At 31.9% G+C, this 17,667-nt stretch overlaps 1 protein-coding gene across 14 annotated transcripts in view; it reads left to right on the top strand.

Moving 5' to 3' along the window:
- Positions 1-17,667, top strand: part of TRPC1 (transient receptor potential cation channel subfamily C member 1) — a 74,298-nt gene that overhangs the window by 30,216 nt on the left and 26,415 nt on the right. For 5 of the 14 annotated variants that reach the window (XM_069475371.1, XM_069475370.1, XM_069475368.1 and 2 more), the window contains 3 exons: positions 1,375-1,711; positions 8,095-8,234; positions 9,934-10,077. The exons of 3 other annotated variants lie outside the window; for them this stretch is intronic. In XM_069475371.1, the coding sequence (XP_069331472.1) occupies positions 1,375-1,711; positions 8,095-8,234; positions 9,934-10,077 (621 nt within the window). The remainder of the gene's footprint in view (positions 1-1,374; positions 1,712-8,094; positions 8,235-9,933; positions 10,078-17,667) is intronic. 6 more of the 14 variants (XM_069475375.1, XM_069475373.1, XM_069475372.1 and 3 more) reach the window with 3 other exon arrangements.

The following is a 17,667-nucleotide window of genomic DNA, read 5'->3' as shown; positions in this document are numbered from 1 at the left end:
ATTATTAGAAATTTTCTTGGTAAGCACAATAAGTAGCAGCAAAACTCTGTCTAATTCTTTTTTTCACTACAGTGTAACATTCTATAAATTATATTCTATTGCAGGATAAATCTTTATAAAACAGAAGATTGACCAATTATTATTTTAGATTACCTGAATAATATTATGATAATCTACTTGTACTTTATTTTAGTAATTTCAAACCTGCTCACATTATTGCGTAAATAGTTATCAGGATCTTTTTTTTTTTTTTTTTGAGAGACAGAATCTCACTCTGTCATCCAGGCTGAAGTGCAGTTGCATGATCATAGCTCACAGCAACCTTGAATTCCTGGGCTCAAGTGATCTCCCACCTCAGCCTCCTGAGTAGCTGGAATTACAGGCATGTGCCATCATGCCTGGTTAATTTTTTAATTTTTTTGTAGAGATGGGGTATTGTTATATTGCCCAGACTGGTCTCCATCTCCTAGTCTCAAGTGATCCTCCCTCCTCGGCTTCCCATAGTGCTAGGATTACAGGCATGAACCACCATGCCCAGCCAAGACCCTTAACTTATACTTCACAACTTGAGCATTATATTGGAAAAATATTGCCTATGAAATTTATAAACTAAGAAGCTTTGTAAACTTTGGTAAATTAATTTCTACACTTGAACTAGACTTTTCCTCTTATTTGGAAATATTTTTCCTTTTCTTACATGAAATTCACTTTTAAGCAGGCTTAAGAGTATCTTTAATTAATACCTTTTAAGAAATTCTCAGTGTTTCCCTGGAGCATGAATATATCTAATATTTAGACTTTGATTGTTTTTGCTATCTTGGCACCTTGACTTCTTGTATCTAAAATTAGCAGTTTCTCTGGCCCAAAGGAATCCAAACATTAGTTAATGGTGTCTTTTTCTATGGATAAATAATATTTATGGACTTCATAAATATTATTGTAAGAGTCTTTATAAATTAAATGTGACAGAATGGCTAAATAGGCTAATAATAATAAATACTCACATAGTGCATGCTATGAACCAGGCACTTTTCTAAGAGCTTAGCATTTAATCCTCACAACTTTATAAGTAAGTACTATCATCATCTCTGTTTTACAGATGGGGAATTTGAATCTTAGAGATATTTAAAAATTTTCTCAAGGTCATTAGTAAATGGAAGAGCCTGTATTTGAATCTATTTAATCTGGCTCAAGAGTCTATGCTCTTTACCTCTATACTCTTATTAATATTACCGGTGAAAAAGAAAAAAGAAATTCAACTATGTTCATTGTATAGAATTGATCTTTAAACTATTATTCAAACTTTGAATATCAATTAATCAGTATTTAAAGGTTGTATTTTACTTTTTGTGTGTGTGTGTATGTCCTTTTCAGTTTGTCTCCCAGTCTAACTGCCAGCAGTTCCTGAACACTGTTTGGTTTGGACAGATGTCAGGTTACCGACGTAAGCCCACCTGTAAGAAGATCATGACTGTTTTGACAGTAGGCATCTTTTGGCCAATTTTATCACTTTGTTATTTGATAGCTCCTAAATCTCAATTTGGCAGAATCATTCACACACCTTTTATGAAATTTATTATTCATGGAGCATCATATTTCACATTCCTACTGTTACTAAATCTATATTCTCTTGTCTACAATGAGGATAAGAAAAACACAATGGGGCCAGCCCTTGAAAGAATAGACTATCTTCTTATACTGTGGATTATTGGTAAGTACCAATTTAGTTTGAAAATTTTTACTTTTATTGAGACGCTTAATTCTTCGTTGCTTCATGACTTTATGAACACTGAGTTAAATTTGCAAATTTATAATGTTTATACTATAAGAATTTGAACACTCCATGATCCCTGAAGATTTAACTGTCACTTTTATAAAGATAAATATTTTTGAACTTGGTGATAAGGAAGCATATCTCTCATTTAATATTACTTAAGTACATGGAAATTAAAAATTATTTATTCTCAGACTCTGAAGTTATTCATTATTTTTAAAACAGAAAAACAACTTTTACTGATGAGTGCTTTTTTGATGTAAGAATATGAACTTGTCTTAGGGATTTTAAAACTTAATACATTTTATACTCTTCTGCACTTTAAAAGTTAACTATTCTATTTCATTATAAGATTAGTTTTCCTTTTAAGAACCTATGAAATTTTGTAATTATGTCTTACTTTATCTCTATTACAGAAACATAATTTAAATTTAGATTTGAAGGGATCCCTGGTGACTCATTCCATAAATCAGTTCTTTGTAGTAATAGCCAAATCTCTTTAGTAATGACAGATTTTTTAAAGTATGACATTTTATTTTCTGAAAATCATTTTATACAAGTACTATGCTATATAATAAATATCTTAAATGATCTTCTACAGTTTTTACTCACCTTGCCTTTTTGTCTGGGGGCAGGGAGTTGTAGGGAGTGATTATCTGTTTATGGTCTTTTAAAGACATTTCCTTTATTTCTGTCTGTATCTTCAAGCTTGTATTTAACCTCACCATTCCTACCTGTCCATCTACTACTTGCTATAGAGTAAAAAGATATTATTATAAAATTCAGTCTTTTCTGTGGTATAAATTACTAATTGTATTTATTTATCTTTTGATTAATATGTTCTTGATTGTTTCAATTATTAAATAATTTGAGAAGAGTTATTTTATAATATTCAATTTTAGTTCTCCAGCTATAAAAATAATTTTTATATTTTATAATTTTTTATTATAAATCAAGTAAAACTCTGAAATCAAGTTACTTGAAAATCAGTTAATTTCAAGTAACTTGATTTCAATCAAAGTTTTACTTTTAGCAGTATTCAATCCATGATGCATTAATGTTTAAAATTAGGTAGATAAAAATAATACAGCTAAACTCTAGGTTATAGAGAATTAAATAACTCCTTCTTGTTAATATTTTCCTGTTTCCTGTATTTTTGCTCTCTTATCTAAAATCTAACATTTTAATTTAGAAAATAATTTATACTTTACTATATATAGTTTCATATTGTGTTGTGTGGATCTTACCAATGTGAAATTTGTTTATGTTGTTATTTGAGTAGATAAAAAAATATTGGTTTGAAAAAAACTCTATGAAGCATTTTTCCATATTCATTTAAACGATTTCTGAAGGTTATTATATATAACTTAGTTTTAAGGAAATGAAATTTTATATTATTTATCTATAACCTATTGGTTAAGTAGTAATAAGAAAGAACATTTTCTGTGTTTTGTAAGATTCAGTTTACCCAAGTCTGTGTAAGAATCAAATTAAAGTTTATATGTCTTAGCAGTGAGCAAACAGTCGCTGAAATCAAATAGTCATACCACTGTTTGGATAGCATAAATGTTGCTGCTGTCACTGATTTTCATCATAATGGTAAAACTAGGGCTATTCCCTTTTAAGAATGATGGCCCTGTTTTCAATAACATTATATGTATACACACATACACCCTCTCTCCCCCACATACAAGATGATTAATTTTATAACTGTATTCTACCTCACTAGAAGAATGCATGTGAATTAAGACGGTAAAATTCCTGGAAATGTTTTACTTTCCTTGACACAGCTTCTGCTTTCAAACAATTAAATCTGAATAAACTTTGCCAAGGATATTGGCTTCCTTCCGTATATAGATCCAAACCTGCTCTAAGTGAGCAGGTAGGAATAGTTTGCTTGCTTGTCCAAAGTCAATCCTTGGTTCAGTTTATTACTTTAAGCAATGCACACAGTGACTTTTTATTCACGGTGACCAATTTTGTACATTTGTTTCCTATTTCTTTTTATTAGCTTTTCAGAAAAAAAGTAGGATAAAGTAAGGTAGGTAAAAAGGAAATAATTTGTTGATGAAGGCACAGAATATTAATGGTATTCTTTTATTTAATATTTTGCTATTAAACATCATAGAACATCCATTATAAAAATGTATTTTTAAAAATGTCATGTACCTACTTTGTACAGGCAGAAGCAGATACGGCCCCTGTTCTCATAGAGCTTATGGTCTAGTTAAGGCAAAACAAAACAAAATAAAACCATTAACTTGAGAATCATGCAGATAAATGAAAAATCACAAATGAATTAAGTGCTACTGAGTAAAGGTCATGGTGCTAGGAGAGCAAGCATATTATAGCGGTATTTGACCTAGTCAGGGAGGTTGGGAAGGCTACTTTGAGGAAACAATAAATGAGCTAAAATCTAAAGGATATAGGCAACAACTGGGAGAATTGGGAGAGAAAAGTATTCTAGTTTTAGAGAAAAGCACATTCAGAAGCCCAGTGGCAAGAGAAAGCATGGTACAAAGAAGGGACTGAGTAAATGTTACTAGAGCAAGGAGAGCTTGATACAAGATGAAGCTGTGGAAACATATGTTGTACCAGACCATGCATGGCCTTGTAGGTCAGGTTAAGTAATTTTGACTTCATACTAAGAGCAATAGAGAACCATTGAATGTTTTAAATAGGAAAGTGACATGATCAGTTTGGCCTCTTGAAAAGATCATTCTTTCTACAGTGTGGAGAATGGGTTGGGAGGATATGACTGGCTAGTAGATGGAGGTTGTATTAATAGTAATCCATATGAGAGGTGATGGTACCTTGGACTTAGGGTAATTGTGGCAGGGAAAGAGAGAAGGGAACAGAATTGAGAGACATTTGCAAGGTAAGGCCAGTAGGACATGGAGATACTTAATATATTAGAGATGAGGGAAAGAGATTATTGAGCAACACAGGTATTTTGGAAGAGTACTAGGTATTTTTTTTGTTGATGGTTTTCTTCTTTTTTTTTGAGACAAAGTCTCACTCTGTTGCCCTAGGTAGAGTACAGTGGCATCATCACAGCTCATCACAACCTCAGACTCCTGGGCTCAAGCTATCCTCCTGCCTCAGCCTCCTGAGTAGCTGGGACTACAGGCATGCGCCACCACGCCAGACTAATTTTTTTCTATTTTTGGTAGAGACAGGGTTTTTCTCTTGCTCAGGCTGGTCTCGAATTCCTGACCTCAAGCAATCCTCCGATCTTAGCCTCCCTGAGTGCTAGGATTACAGGCAGGTGCCACCACGCCTGGCCAAGAGTACTAGGTTTGACGATTTGTGAGTGGGTAGATCCTGAGTATAGTTTTGGATATGTTGTTTGAAAAGCCTTTAAGATATCCAAGAAAGATGTCAAGCAGACAATTGGTCTGGAGCTCAAGAGAAGTCTAAGCTTGAGTTAGAAATGTGTGAATATCTGAATATAGGTGTATGAAACAACGAGATGAGACACAAGGAGAAAGTATAATATGAGAAAAGAGGACAGAAGATTAAGCCTTGAGAAATCCTAAAATGGCTGAGATTGCTGCTTACTAATGTTATTTCCTAATTCTAAAAAAAAAAAAATGGACTCTAAAATATAGAATGATAGAATGTTGATTATGTAGTAATTGTGTTACTTATAATAGCTTAAAATTATTTTATTCTTTTCAATCCGACTGAGATATATGAAATACATCAAATATATTAGCTTCTTTTTGGTGAGGGTGTTGCATAGGCAATGGGAAATTACCTGACAGTGGTCCTCTCTGTACTTTCATATGTCTTCCTTTTTTGATCAACAGTCTTCTCTGGTTTATGCTGTAACTTTTTGATAAGAATTTCTTATAGGTATAACATTGCATTTTATAGGAAAAAACACTTATTTCTGTAGGCATCTTTCTTGGTTTAGTATTTTAATGTTAGCAGGAATGTGACTAAAGTTTAAATGGTTTTGTTTGAAGATGTTTCATAAATAAAGATTTGCGTACTATTGTATGTCAGGATCTAGGATTAGGCAACAAATGAGTCTCCAAGAAACTATGATCATGGAGGATTTGTTTAATATGTTTCAGCTCCATAGCTCCTCGTATTGGGGGAAGGTTGAGCATGATAAATACTCAGAAAGCTTTGATCCCCACTTCTTCTCCAAATAAAATAATATTTGAGTTAATAAAATATTACCTGCTAGACTATTTTATTTAAAATTTTTAGACAGTTTTTATCTATTAATTTTGAGTATTCCAAGTGGAATTTTTAAAAAAAAAATGTTTTTCCTGTCAGATCTGCAAATATTTAAAATTTTTTTTCTATATAAAATATGGGTACTTAATAATTAAGATGTTATGAACAGAGGTTTTCATGTGTTTCCCAGGGGAATTATTCTGCCTCTTGTTAAGCCAGAGAACAATTCTGATTGGCTTAATTTGCTCTCCACCCATGTGTTATGCTGCAGCACTCTATTCTTGTGTTATTTTATATTCTCCCTAAAATGTCTTAATGAAGGAATGTACCATAAAACTATCCTGAATTATGTTACTGCTGTCTGGCACTTCCAGAAATATATAATTATGGAGGAACTTCTGGCCAAAAAAAGGGAAGGTTTTTTTAATTTGTTTAGTCTGGTGTCTTATTTGTGTATATTTATTCATTTAGCAAACATTTTTAGCACTCTCTTGGTATCAGGCACTATTCAGTCTTGGGACATCAATAAAGAAAACAGACATTCTTACCCTTGAAGAACTTACCCAAAGTGGAAGAAAGATAGTCAATTAATAATAGACCTAATAAGCAAATTATATTCAGTGTTAGAAAGTGATAAGTACTACAAAGGAAAAGTAAAAGCATAGTGAGAGGATTTGGGAATGGGAGCCATTGGTCAAAACAGTAAACACAGCATGTCAGCATGACGGCTTCAGAGGTATTGGCAGCCCTTACAAAAGTCTCGGGCCACTTCCTAGGCCAATAGCGGGCACACTCAGTTGTAAGGGATGAGGCCATGTGGGTGGGTGTGGTTTACCCCAGCTGGGAAAGCCTCAAATCCAGCAGGAACTATATCTTATAAAGCTCAAGAGTATAGCTCCCACTTACAGTCAGACTCTGGTTTAAGAGAGACATAGAGAAGCTGAGGCCTGTGTTTCTGAGCATGTTTTTTTTATATAGTCCTGGCTATTTGTACCTTCAGGGTCTATGAGTCCACTCATAGTTCTCCCAGTCCAGATGGTTTCCCAATCAATGGTTGTTTCTATAACAATGTTGGACACAGCTGATCTTCCATATTTTTCTTAAAATAGTATTTTTTCAAGGAAACCACTTTAGTAGAAGACAACCTGAGGTTTTATTCCTGTGGAGAAAGTTTGGATCTGCTGTTAATCCTTTCTCCTCTGGGAGCTAATAAAAGGAGGGAAGTAATACTTGAGTTTTAAAAGGATCACTCTGGTTGCTGTAATGAGAATAGATTTTTTAGGGAGATCAGGATAGAAGTAAGCAGACCAGGTAGCTATTTCAGTAACTCAGGCAAGAAAGGATGGTGGCTTGAAGTTCAAGTGGTTGTGAGAAGGGTTAGATGCTAGATATAGGTATTTTGAAAGCAGAGGCAACAGGATTTGCTTTTGCATTGAATGTGGAGTTTAAAAGAAGTATAGGAGTCAAGGATGATTCAAGAACATTTGAATTGAATTGAGCAACTAGAAGGATGAAGCTGTCACCAACAGAGATGGGGATATCTGCGAATGTAGTGAATTTGGGGACAGAGATTAATAATTCAGTTTGGACATGTTAAGACATCCAATTGGAGATGTAGAGTAGCCAAGTGCCTATATAAGTTGATTTTAGGAGAGAGGTTTGTAGATAAAAATTATTGTATAAATATAGGTTGAGTTTAAATATATAAATTTGAGAGTGTTTGCCATATGGCTTGTATTTAAAGCCATTAGATTGGGTGTGATCACTGAAGGTAGTGAGTGTAGATAAAAGAAAAGGATCAGGGACTGAGTCCCGCCTCACACACTGTGTGTGTGTTTAGCATCAATTTATTTCATTTCTTATGCTTGTTTAACATCACTTAAAATCTCTTTTTGGTAAAGATAAAGCTTGAGGTTATTTTCTTCAAGTCATATGAAATTTAAGGTTATTTTCTTTCTAATGTTAAGAACTTTTCCCTAAAAAGTTTTTTTTTTTTCTTTCAACAAGGCTTTAACTGGCCCAAGGGTTATTTATTTAATACTTTGAATCTTAAAGTACTATTTAGTTTATTATTGAAATAAAAAAGTATTATATGATTTTTTTCTCCCCTCCCCCCCTTTTTTTTTTAGGAATGATTTGGTCAGACATTAAAAGACTTTGGTATGAAGGGCTGGAAGACTTTTTAGAAGAATCTCGTAATCAACTCAGTTTTGTCATGAATTCCCTTTATTTGGCAACCTTTGCCCTCAAAGTGGTTGCTCACAATAAGGTGACTATTTATTATGTCAATTGAAGGCATAATTGAAGCTTATTTTGAAAAAAACTAAGATATTTAGCCTTGTAACTCAGAGTTACATTGAGCCAAATCTGTGTCTGATGTGTTTTCATTTAAACCTATCTATTTAAACATAGTTTCCTACCTTCCAGTAGTTTAAAGGATGTTGCCTACTTTTGCATGATGTTTACCTATTTGTATATGACAGGCACCATGGTTGATATTTGTTTTACTTTATCTCATTTTCACAGGGATTCTATGAGACAGAGGTTCTGTACAGCCATTTTGCAAATAAGAAAAATGAAGCTTAGAGAGATTAAATAACTTGTCCAAGACCACATAGTAAGATACCAAGACTGGCTTTAAATCTGACTCTGTCTAGGCATTTTCTTTCTACCAAATGCCAATTCCTTATATCTGAGCTAGGTTCAGTTAGCTCATTAAGCCATATATACTTAAAATGAGAACACAGAGTTACTTACATGATTAGTGTTAAAATATCTTTATATCTGCCAGAAAAAGAGTTTATCTGAATGGAATTCATTATGTAGTACTTTAAAAATTCCAAATCATTGTCTTTCATACCTTAAAACGGTATATAAATGTGATATAAATAATATAAATTTTTTGATGACTATATATTTTTATTTTGAATTTGACAAAAATCTAGTTATATAGACATCTTATAATCTTACTTCCATCAAGATTTAAGCTTTTCCAAGCCCAGAAAGGGTAATAGATTTTGTATTAACTGTCTTTGTTTAAACCTTGAGTTTAGAATTCTTCTGTGGTGTCACATTCAAGGAACTACAATATATAATTTTCTGTCTATATAAATTCTATATAAGTCTATATAAATTAGGACTAATTTATATATTATAGAAAAAGTAAGCTGATTATCTTATATCATTTTACTTTATTAAAAATCCTATTCCTTTAATTAATAAGTAGTATGGAACATGTTTGTTAGGTATGTTCAATGACCAGAGTGTGAAATTTCTAAGAAAATAAAAATTGATCATACGTAGATAAATGGTTTGACAAATGGGCATTTCTTTTTCAGACTAATTTCTTTAATTCTAAAAGTAGGGTACCCATATAATTTATTACCCAAATCAGGACATTTTGAGAGTGAAAGAGAGCACTATTGATAATTATGCCAGGACAACTGGTAAATAATCTTGTACTGTCCCAGGCAATTGGGATGTGTGGCCACTCTATGTGTAGGTACAATAATGAGCTCTCCTTATTTTGTATTTAAAAGGGAAAAAAGAAATTCTGTGGTTCATTCTAGAATCCTGAGTCAAAAGAATTAGGTTAATTTAATATGATAGTGAATTTATTGACAGCACAAATACTTAAAGTTTGTTATAGGATTTAAGAAAACTAGCCAACATTTTGTTCACAAAAAGTTTAATGATAATTTTAAAAATTGTTTAATTTTCTGAAATCTAAGAATTTCTGGAAAAATCTCTTCATATAGAGTAAGGAATATTGCCTCACATACATAGAAACCTTTTATTTAATTAAAAGATTATGTCTATTTAAAAAAAGAACTCTATAAAACATAAGTGGAGATCCCCTATTAGAAGACATAATTAAAACAGCTTTCTTTCAACAGTCAGAATATTTGTTTTTATTTTCCTAAATTGAGAGAGCTTATTTACCTTTGACTTTTTCTTCCTAACCTTAGTTTCATGATTTTGCTGATCGGAAGGATTGGGATGCATTCCATCCTACACTGGTGGCAGAAGGGCTTTTTGCATTTGCAAATGTTCTGAGTTATCTTCGTCTCTTTTTTATGTATACAACCAGTTCTGTCTTGGGTCCATTACAGGTAAATAATTAAAATTTTTTAAAGAACAATTGTTAGATGTCATTATTATTACATCTTTCTATTTGCCCACTGGAACGTTGTTCTCTCATGATATTAAAGCTCAGCTTTGCTTTTGAAAATAATTAGCAATTAGAAGGATATATCATGTTTATCTGCTTTGTTTCTGGCTCACTGGTAATCCTTTGCTTTCAGGTATTCTAAGTTTTTTAAGCTGTGGTCCATTGGCCTCCTCCCCTATTCCATGGACATAGATGTGTTTAAAGTATAGTTATACTTCAGACAATAGAGTAACATAAAAATCCGCTTTTTACCAAAATGAATCTCACATGTAAATTCTTAAGTGTTTTAGATTCTAAGTATAAGGGAGATCCTGTGCAGACAGAAATTATCATACTTGATGATTTTGAAAGTATGTAAGGTATATTTCAAAAAGTACTCCCACTCTAATCAATATTAAATGTAATAAGTTAGAAAATAGCATATTTAGAGCTAAAAAATTTACAGAGGTTATGTAGTTTAGCTTTGTACGTTATGGTACTTTATAATTAAAGAAATTGAGCTTTTGAGATGGTAGGTGTATGATTATTATGCATCCAAGGCTAAATTCTGAGTCTATTTACACCAAAGAAAGGACTCATAATTGGTTGAATTTACCCCACAGAGTTTAGTAATTGATTGTTTTTAGAAGGTGGGATCAATTCTGCTAGCTCTACATAATATTCTAGCTTATAATTCTGAAAATCTGGACTATGTTCATTTTTCCTTGATAAGTAAAAATTTACTTACTATTTAGATTGTCTCTTTATGTTTTTAAAGGGTATATTTTAAATAAAGGGCATAATTAGCTTCTCCAAACAGGGATATGAAAATAAAATATATAAGAAAAACCTGATTTAGTTAGGCTTGTGCTATCATCCTGAAACAGTGTTTCTTGAAGTATAGCTCTCTTAACCAAGTCCTGTGAGATACTCTGAATTAAGTAAGTTTGGGACATACTGTAATTGTATCTCTTTTGGGAGTATATAGTGCATGTTATCACATTAAATCCTCTGAGAAAGAAATAAACTTTTTAACCTTGTTGAAAACATCATTATGTAAATTCATTTAACCTCATACCTGTTTTTTATGAAATATGCACAAGTCTCTATATTTCTCCAAAATATTTATGTGAAACACTGGTTTAGATTATCTGTTATTTACTTATTTATTTGTTGACACTAATATCATCTGCACGCTGATTTTTTTTTTAAGCTAAAAATGGATGACATCACTAGGTTTCTGTACTGGACTGGAAGTTTCTTTATGGACTTCTACAAAGGCTTAAAAAGGAGAAAGTATAATATTGTTTAGGAATGAAAAGCCAATTTCTGACTTCTGTTTCTAGCTAACAAGGATTAGATTTACCCTCCTGCCTGAAGCAACCAAAAAGGAGAAAAGAACAGATGAAATACATGAAATAACAGTTTATAGGAAAGTTGACATCAGGCAATAAAGAACAGTGATAGCAACCAAAAAGGAGAAAAGAACAGATGAAATACATGAAACAACAGTTTATAGGAAAGTTGACATCAGGCAATAAAGAACAGTGATCTGTAAGAAACAGAGATTGCCCCAGCTACTGCCTTGTGAGAATTTTTAGGCTATTGTGCAGGGTAAGTGCAGTCAGAACCTGACAGAATTCTGGGTTTAGGAGACAGATCTGAGAGTCAAAAGAAACCCAAAAGACTAGAGTTTGCAGGAAGGGGTACTGGAGAGTCAGAACCTGGCAGAATTCTGGGTTCAGGAGACAGATCTGAGAGTCAAAAGAAACCCAAAATGCTAGAGTTTGCAGGAAGGAGAGGTGAGAACAGCATGGAGAGAAAATTATGGAGATCTGCAGATGGTCTCCTTTGAGTATTTAGCAGAATACCGATTAGTATATGCATGTAAGGACACTACCTGGGGCAGGGGGGAAAAAAATCCATCTGACAGGATTAGTGAAAATAGTACTTACAGTTCACTTCAGGGCCAGGATGGTACCTTTTCATACCAGCCAGACTGGAAAAACCCATAACACACTGGGTCATTGGGTAGAGTACTCAGAAGCGTCTTGCTTCAGTGGTGGGAAATAATTACCTCTAGACTACACATTGCTCTGGTCCCACCAAATAAATTTTAAAAACAAGATCTAAAAGGATTAAGCTGTTTCCAAGTAACTTTAATATGTTCATCAAAACCGATCCAAAGGGGACAAAGATGTTAGAATTAGCACATAATAACTCTAAAACATTTATTATAATTGCATTCCATATGTTCTAAAAGTTAAGTAGAAACATGGAAGATATGGGGGGAAAAAACCCAAATCAAACTTTTAGAGATGAAAACTTCAATGTGTGACATGAAACATACACTGGATTTGATTAATGACAGATTAGACATTGTAGGAGAATACATTAGTGAAGGTGAAAAGATAATAGAAACTGTGCAAAATGGAGAAAAAAGAATTCAAAATATGAAAAGATGCTCTGTAAAATTTGGGATGTCGGGTGGCCTAATACCCAAGTAACTGGAGTCCCTGAAGAAGAAGAAAGACCAAGAAATATTTGAAGAAATAATAGACGAAAATTTCTAAATTTGAGGAAAACTATAAATCTGCAGATCCAGGAATTTCAATGAGTCCCAAACACAAAAAACATGAATAAAACCATACCAATGTACATCATACTCAGATTGCTCAAAATCAGTGATAAAGAAAAAATCTTCAAAGCAAAGAATAAAAACTCATCATACAGAAATAAAAGGTAAGAATGACAGAAGATTTCTTGTTAGAAAAAATGCAAGCAAGGAGGCATTGGAGTAATATTTTTAAAGCACTGAAAGAAAAAAAAACAGCTGTTAACCCGAATTTCTATATGCAGTGAAATACTGTTCAAAAACGAAGGTAAAATATAGACTTTCCCAGACATGCAAAAGCTGAAACAATGCATCACCAGCAGACCAGCACTACAAAGAATGTTAAAGGAAGTCCTTCAGATATAAGGAATATAATACCATATGGCAATATGGATCTAAGCAAAAGAATGAACAAAAGGCATGAACTACAGATGTACATAAAGAAATGGTAACCACATAGCTGAATATATAAGCATTTTTAATTTAAATCTCTTGGAAAGATAATTTACTGTTTATTGAAATACAATAATATATCATAGGAGGTTATAATACATATACATACATGTGTAAAATGTACAAAAACAATAGGATAAAGGACAGGCTGGGAGAAATGGAACTATTGTAAGGTTCTTATACTATACATGAAGTACTGATATATCACTTGAAAATAGGCTGTGATAAGTTAAAGATGTATACCATAAACCCTAAAGCACCCTATAAAATAAAATAGTTATAATTAATAAGCCAACAGAGAAGATAAAGTGGATTCATAGAAAATAATCCAGATGAAGGCAAAGAGGAAGATACAACAAAGAACAGATGAACTAAAGAGGGAAAATAACAACATGATAGACCTGAACCTAACAATATCAATTTATCACATTAAGTATAAATGGTCTAATCATCCCAATCAAAAGGTAGAGATTGATAGACTGGATAAAAAAGCAAGGCTCAACCGTATGCTGCTTACAAGAAACACATAAATGAATTAAAAGGAAAAGGATAGTAAAAGACATACCATGTTAACACTAATCAAGAGAAAACTGAAGTGGTTCTATTAATAGCAGATACAATAGATTTCACAGCAAGGATTTATCAGGATAAAAAAGGTCATTTCATAATGATAAATGGCTCAACCCATTGAGAGGACATAACAGTTCTACATATTTGTGCCTAATAGCATAGTTTCAAAATATATGAAGTAAAACCTGATAGAACTACAAGGAGAAATACATAAATCCACAAAAATAACCAAAGGTTTAATATGCTTCTCTTAATAATTGATAGAAACATTGACAGAAAAAGAAATGAGTATATAGAAGATCTGGGTGACACTCATCCAGTTTAGCCTAAATTATAGAGCACCCCACTCAATACAATAGAATATACATCATTTTTTTCAAGTGCACACAGAACATTGTTCAAGACTGACTATATTCTGGGCTATAAAATGAACCACAATAATAAACCACATTTCTAATAATATTAAATTAGAAATGCATAACAGAAAAATTTCTGAAAAATCCCAAGTATTTGGAAATTAACACACTTAATTAGGTTATAAATATCCTATAGGCCACAGAAGAAATTTAAAGGAGAAATTAGAAAGTATTTTGAACTGAAAGAAAATGAAAACAGAATATATCAAAATTTGTGTACTTAGGGGAAAAATGTATAGCTCTACACACCTATATTATAAAAGAAGAAAGCTCAAATCAGTGACCTCAGATTCCACTAAGGAAGAAACTAGAAAAGGAAAAATTATAACCAAAGTAAACTGAAGAAAGGAAATAATAAAGGTGAGAGTGAAATGGATAAACTAGACAAAAATAATAGTGAAAAGCCAGGGAAGGCAAAAGCTAATTTGTTGAGAAAATTGCAATTGTTCTAGGCAAGGATCAGAAACACGGGAAATAAAGAGAAGACAAAATATCAGGAATGGGAAGGTGGTATTTCTACAAATTCTACAGATAGGAAGGAAAATATTGTATAATTTTATGTCAATACATTTGACAACACACATGGCAGTGTAATAAGGTGAGAAAATAAGTAAAAGGCCTTCAGATTGGAAAGGAAGAAACTGACCTGTTTTCATCTGCAGACAACATGATCACTGATGTAGAAAATCTAAGTCTATTAAGAAATTACTAAAACTGAGTGACTTTAATATAGTTAATATTATATAAAAATAACTTTAAAAAACTTCAAAAAGAAAAAATCAGTTATATTTCTGAATACTAACAATGAACAATCAGAAATTGAAATTTAAAATAACTTGTACTATTTACAGTAAGAAGCATCAAAAAAGATTAAATAATTTGGGATAAATCTGACAGAAGATATGAAAAACCTGTATGCTTAAAATTACAAAATGATGGTGAGAGAAATTAAAGAAGGCCTATGCAAATGGAGATATATGTAAATGGAAGAGTCAATATAGTTGAGATGTCAGTTTTCCCTAAATTAATCCATAGTTATAATTTTAATCAAAATTTCAGCAGACTCTTTTATAGAAACTATCAAGCTGATTTTAAGATTCATATGGAAATGTAAAGGATTTGGACAAGCTAAAATAACTTAAAAAGAAGAACAAAGTGGGAAGACTAACAGTGTCTGATTTCAAGATTTATTATAAAGATATAGTAATCAAGACTGTGTAGTATTGTTCTCAAGATAGATGAATAGATCAATGGAACAGAACAGAGATTTTGGATATAGGACAAAATCTGTCCTATATCCAAAATTTATACATATATGGACAACAGTTTTTTTTACAAAAGCACAAAGGAAATTAGGTGGAGAAAAGATAGTCTTTCAACAAATGATGTTGGAAAAATTGGATAACCGATATGCAAAAAAACAAACAAAAACGAACCTTGATGCATACCTCACATTGTATACCAGAATTTACTCAGAATGGATTATAGACCTAAATGTCAAGCCCAAACCCATAAAACTTCTCAAAGAAAGCATAGGAAAAATTGGATTAGGCAAATATTTTACAGGTACAATACCAGAAGCACAATCCATAAAAAATTGATACATTACACTTCATCGATGGAAAGTTCTCTTCAAAAGGCACTATTAAAAGAATGAAAGCATAAGCCATGGGAGAGAATTTCCCAAAGCATATATTTAATAGGATTTAACATAATATAGTCAGTAACATAGCCAGAATATAAACAGTTCTGCTATGATGTAATATGTATGTTACTAAAAATTACTGTACTATGCAAAATTGTGCAGTGAAAACTACAGGGCTTACAGATAAAATGGAGTTTGGGACACAACACTTAAAAACTTCATCAGTGACATACAAACACATTATTTTCTTAGTTTAGCTAAGGATTTGTTTATCTTTTCAAAAATCAACTCTTTGTTGATTTTCCTCTATTTTTCTGTTTTCTATTTTGTTTATTTCTGCTCTAATCTTTATTTCTTTCCTTTTGCTGACTTTAGGCTTAGTTTATTTTTCTAGTTTTTTGAGGGATAAATTTAGTTTTTTTTATTTGAGATTTTCTTTTTTTAATATAGGCATTTAAAGTTATGAAAGTCCCTCTTACTACTTTTTCTGCATCCTGTAAGTTTTGGTATGTTATGGTTTCATTTTAATTTGTCTGAAAGTATTTTCTAATATCCTTTTTGATTTTTCTTTGACCTAATGGTTGTTCAATAGTGTATTGTTTAATTTCCACATATTTGTGAATTTTCCAGTTTTCCTTCTGCTGTTTACTTCTTGTTTTATTCCATTGTGATAAGAAAAGATACTTGATATGATTTCAGTGTTCTTAAATTTGGTAAGAGTTGTTTTATGACCTAACATGTGATCTACCTTGCAAAAATATTTGTGTGCATTTGAGAAGAAAATATATTCTGTTGCTGTTGGGTAGAATATTCTGTATAAGTCTGTTAGGTCCATTTGGCTTATAGTATTAGTCAATTCTCTGTTTCCTCATTGATCTTCTATCTCAATGTTCTGCTCATTATTGAAAGTGATGTATTGAAATCTCCTATTATTATTGTACTGCTGTCTATTTTTCCCTTCAGTTCTTTTAATGTTCACTTTATTTAGGTGCTCTGATGTTGGGTGCATATATATTTATAATTGATTGTTATGTTGTCCTGATGAATTGACTCATTTATTATTATATAATGTCCTTTGTTCTCTCATAACAATTTTTGACTTAAAGTCTATTTTGTCTGATGTTAAGTATAGACACCTCTCCCCTCTTTTGGTTACAATTTTCATGGAATATCTTTTTGCATCCTTTCCTTTTAGCCTATGTGTATCTTTTAGTCCAAAGGGAATTTCTTGTAGACAGCATATAGTTGTTAGTTCTTGTTTTTTAAATTCATTTAGTCACATTTTATCTTTTGATTGGGCAGTTTAATCCATTTACGTTTAAAGTAATTATTAATAGGGAAGGACTTACTATTGCCATTCTGTTAACTCTTTTTTGTTTATTTTATAGTTCTTTTCCTCTCTTGCGGTCTTCCTTTGGGTTTTGTTGTTTGTTTTTTGTATTGTTGTACTTTAATTCCTTTCTTTTTCTTTTATGTAACTTCTATAAGATTTTCTTTATGATTACCATAGGGCTTACATGAAATGTCTTATGAAAGTCCATTTTAAGCTGATAATAACTTCAGTTGCACACAAAAAAATCTGTGCTTTGACTCCCCCCAATTTATGTTATTGATGTCACAATTTACATCTATTATATTGTGCAGCTATTATATTTTTTAGTTATAGTTATTTTTAATACTTTTGTGTCTTAACTTTTATCCTAAAATTAAAAGTGATTTCCCCACCACTGTTACAGTAATACAGTATTCTGTATTTGTCAATACATTTGCCTTTAACAATGGTTTTTATACTTTATTAATATGTTAGCATGCTGCTGTTTGTTGTCGTTTATTTTCAAGTTGAATAACTCATTT

Source organism: Eulemur rufifrons, chromosome 7 (assembly GCF_041146395.1).
Source record: "Eulemur rufifrons isolate Redbay chromosome 7, OSU_ERuf_1, whole genome shotgun sequence".
Classification (NCBI taxonomy): Eukaryota; Metazoa; Chordata; class Mammalia; order Primates; family Lemuridae; genus Eulemur; species Eulemur rufifrons.
The sequence above is the reverse complement of the archived record's forward strand: the minus strand, read 5'-3'. Positions and strand labels throughout refer to the sequence as shown.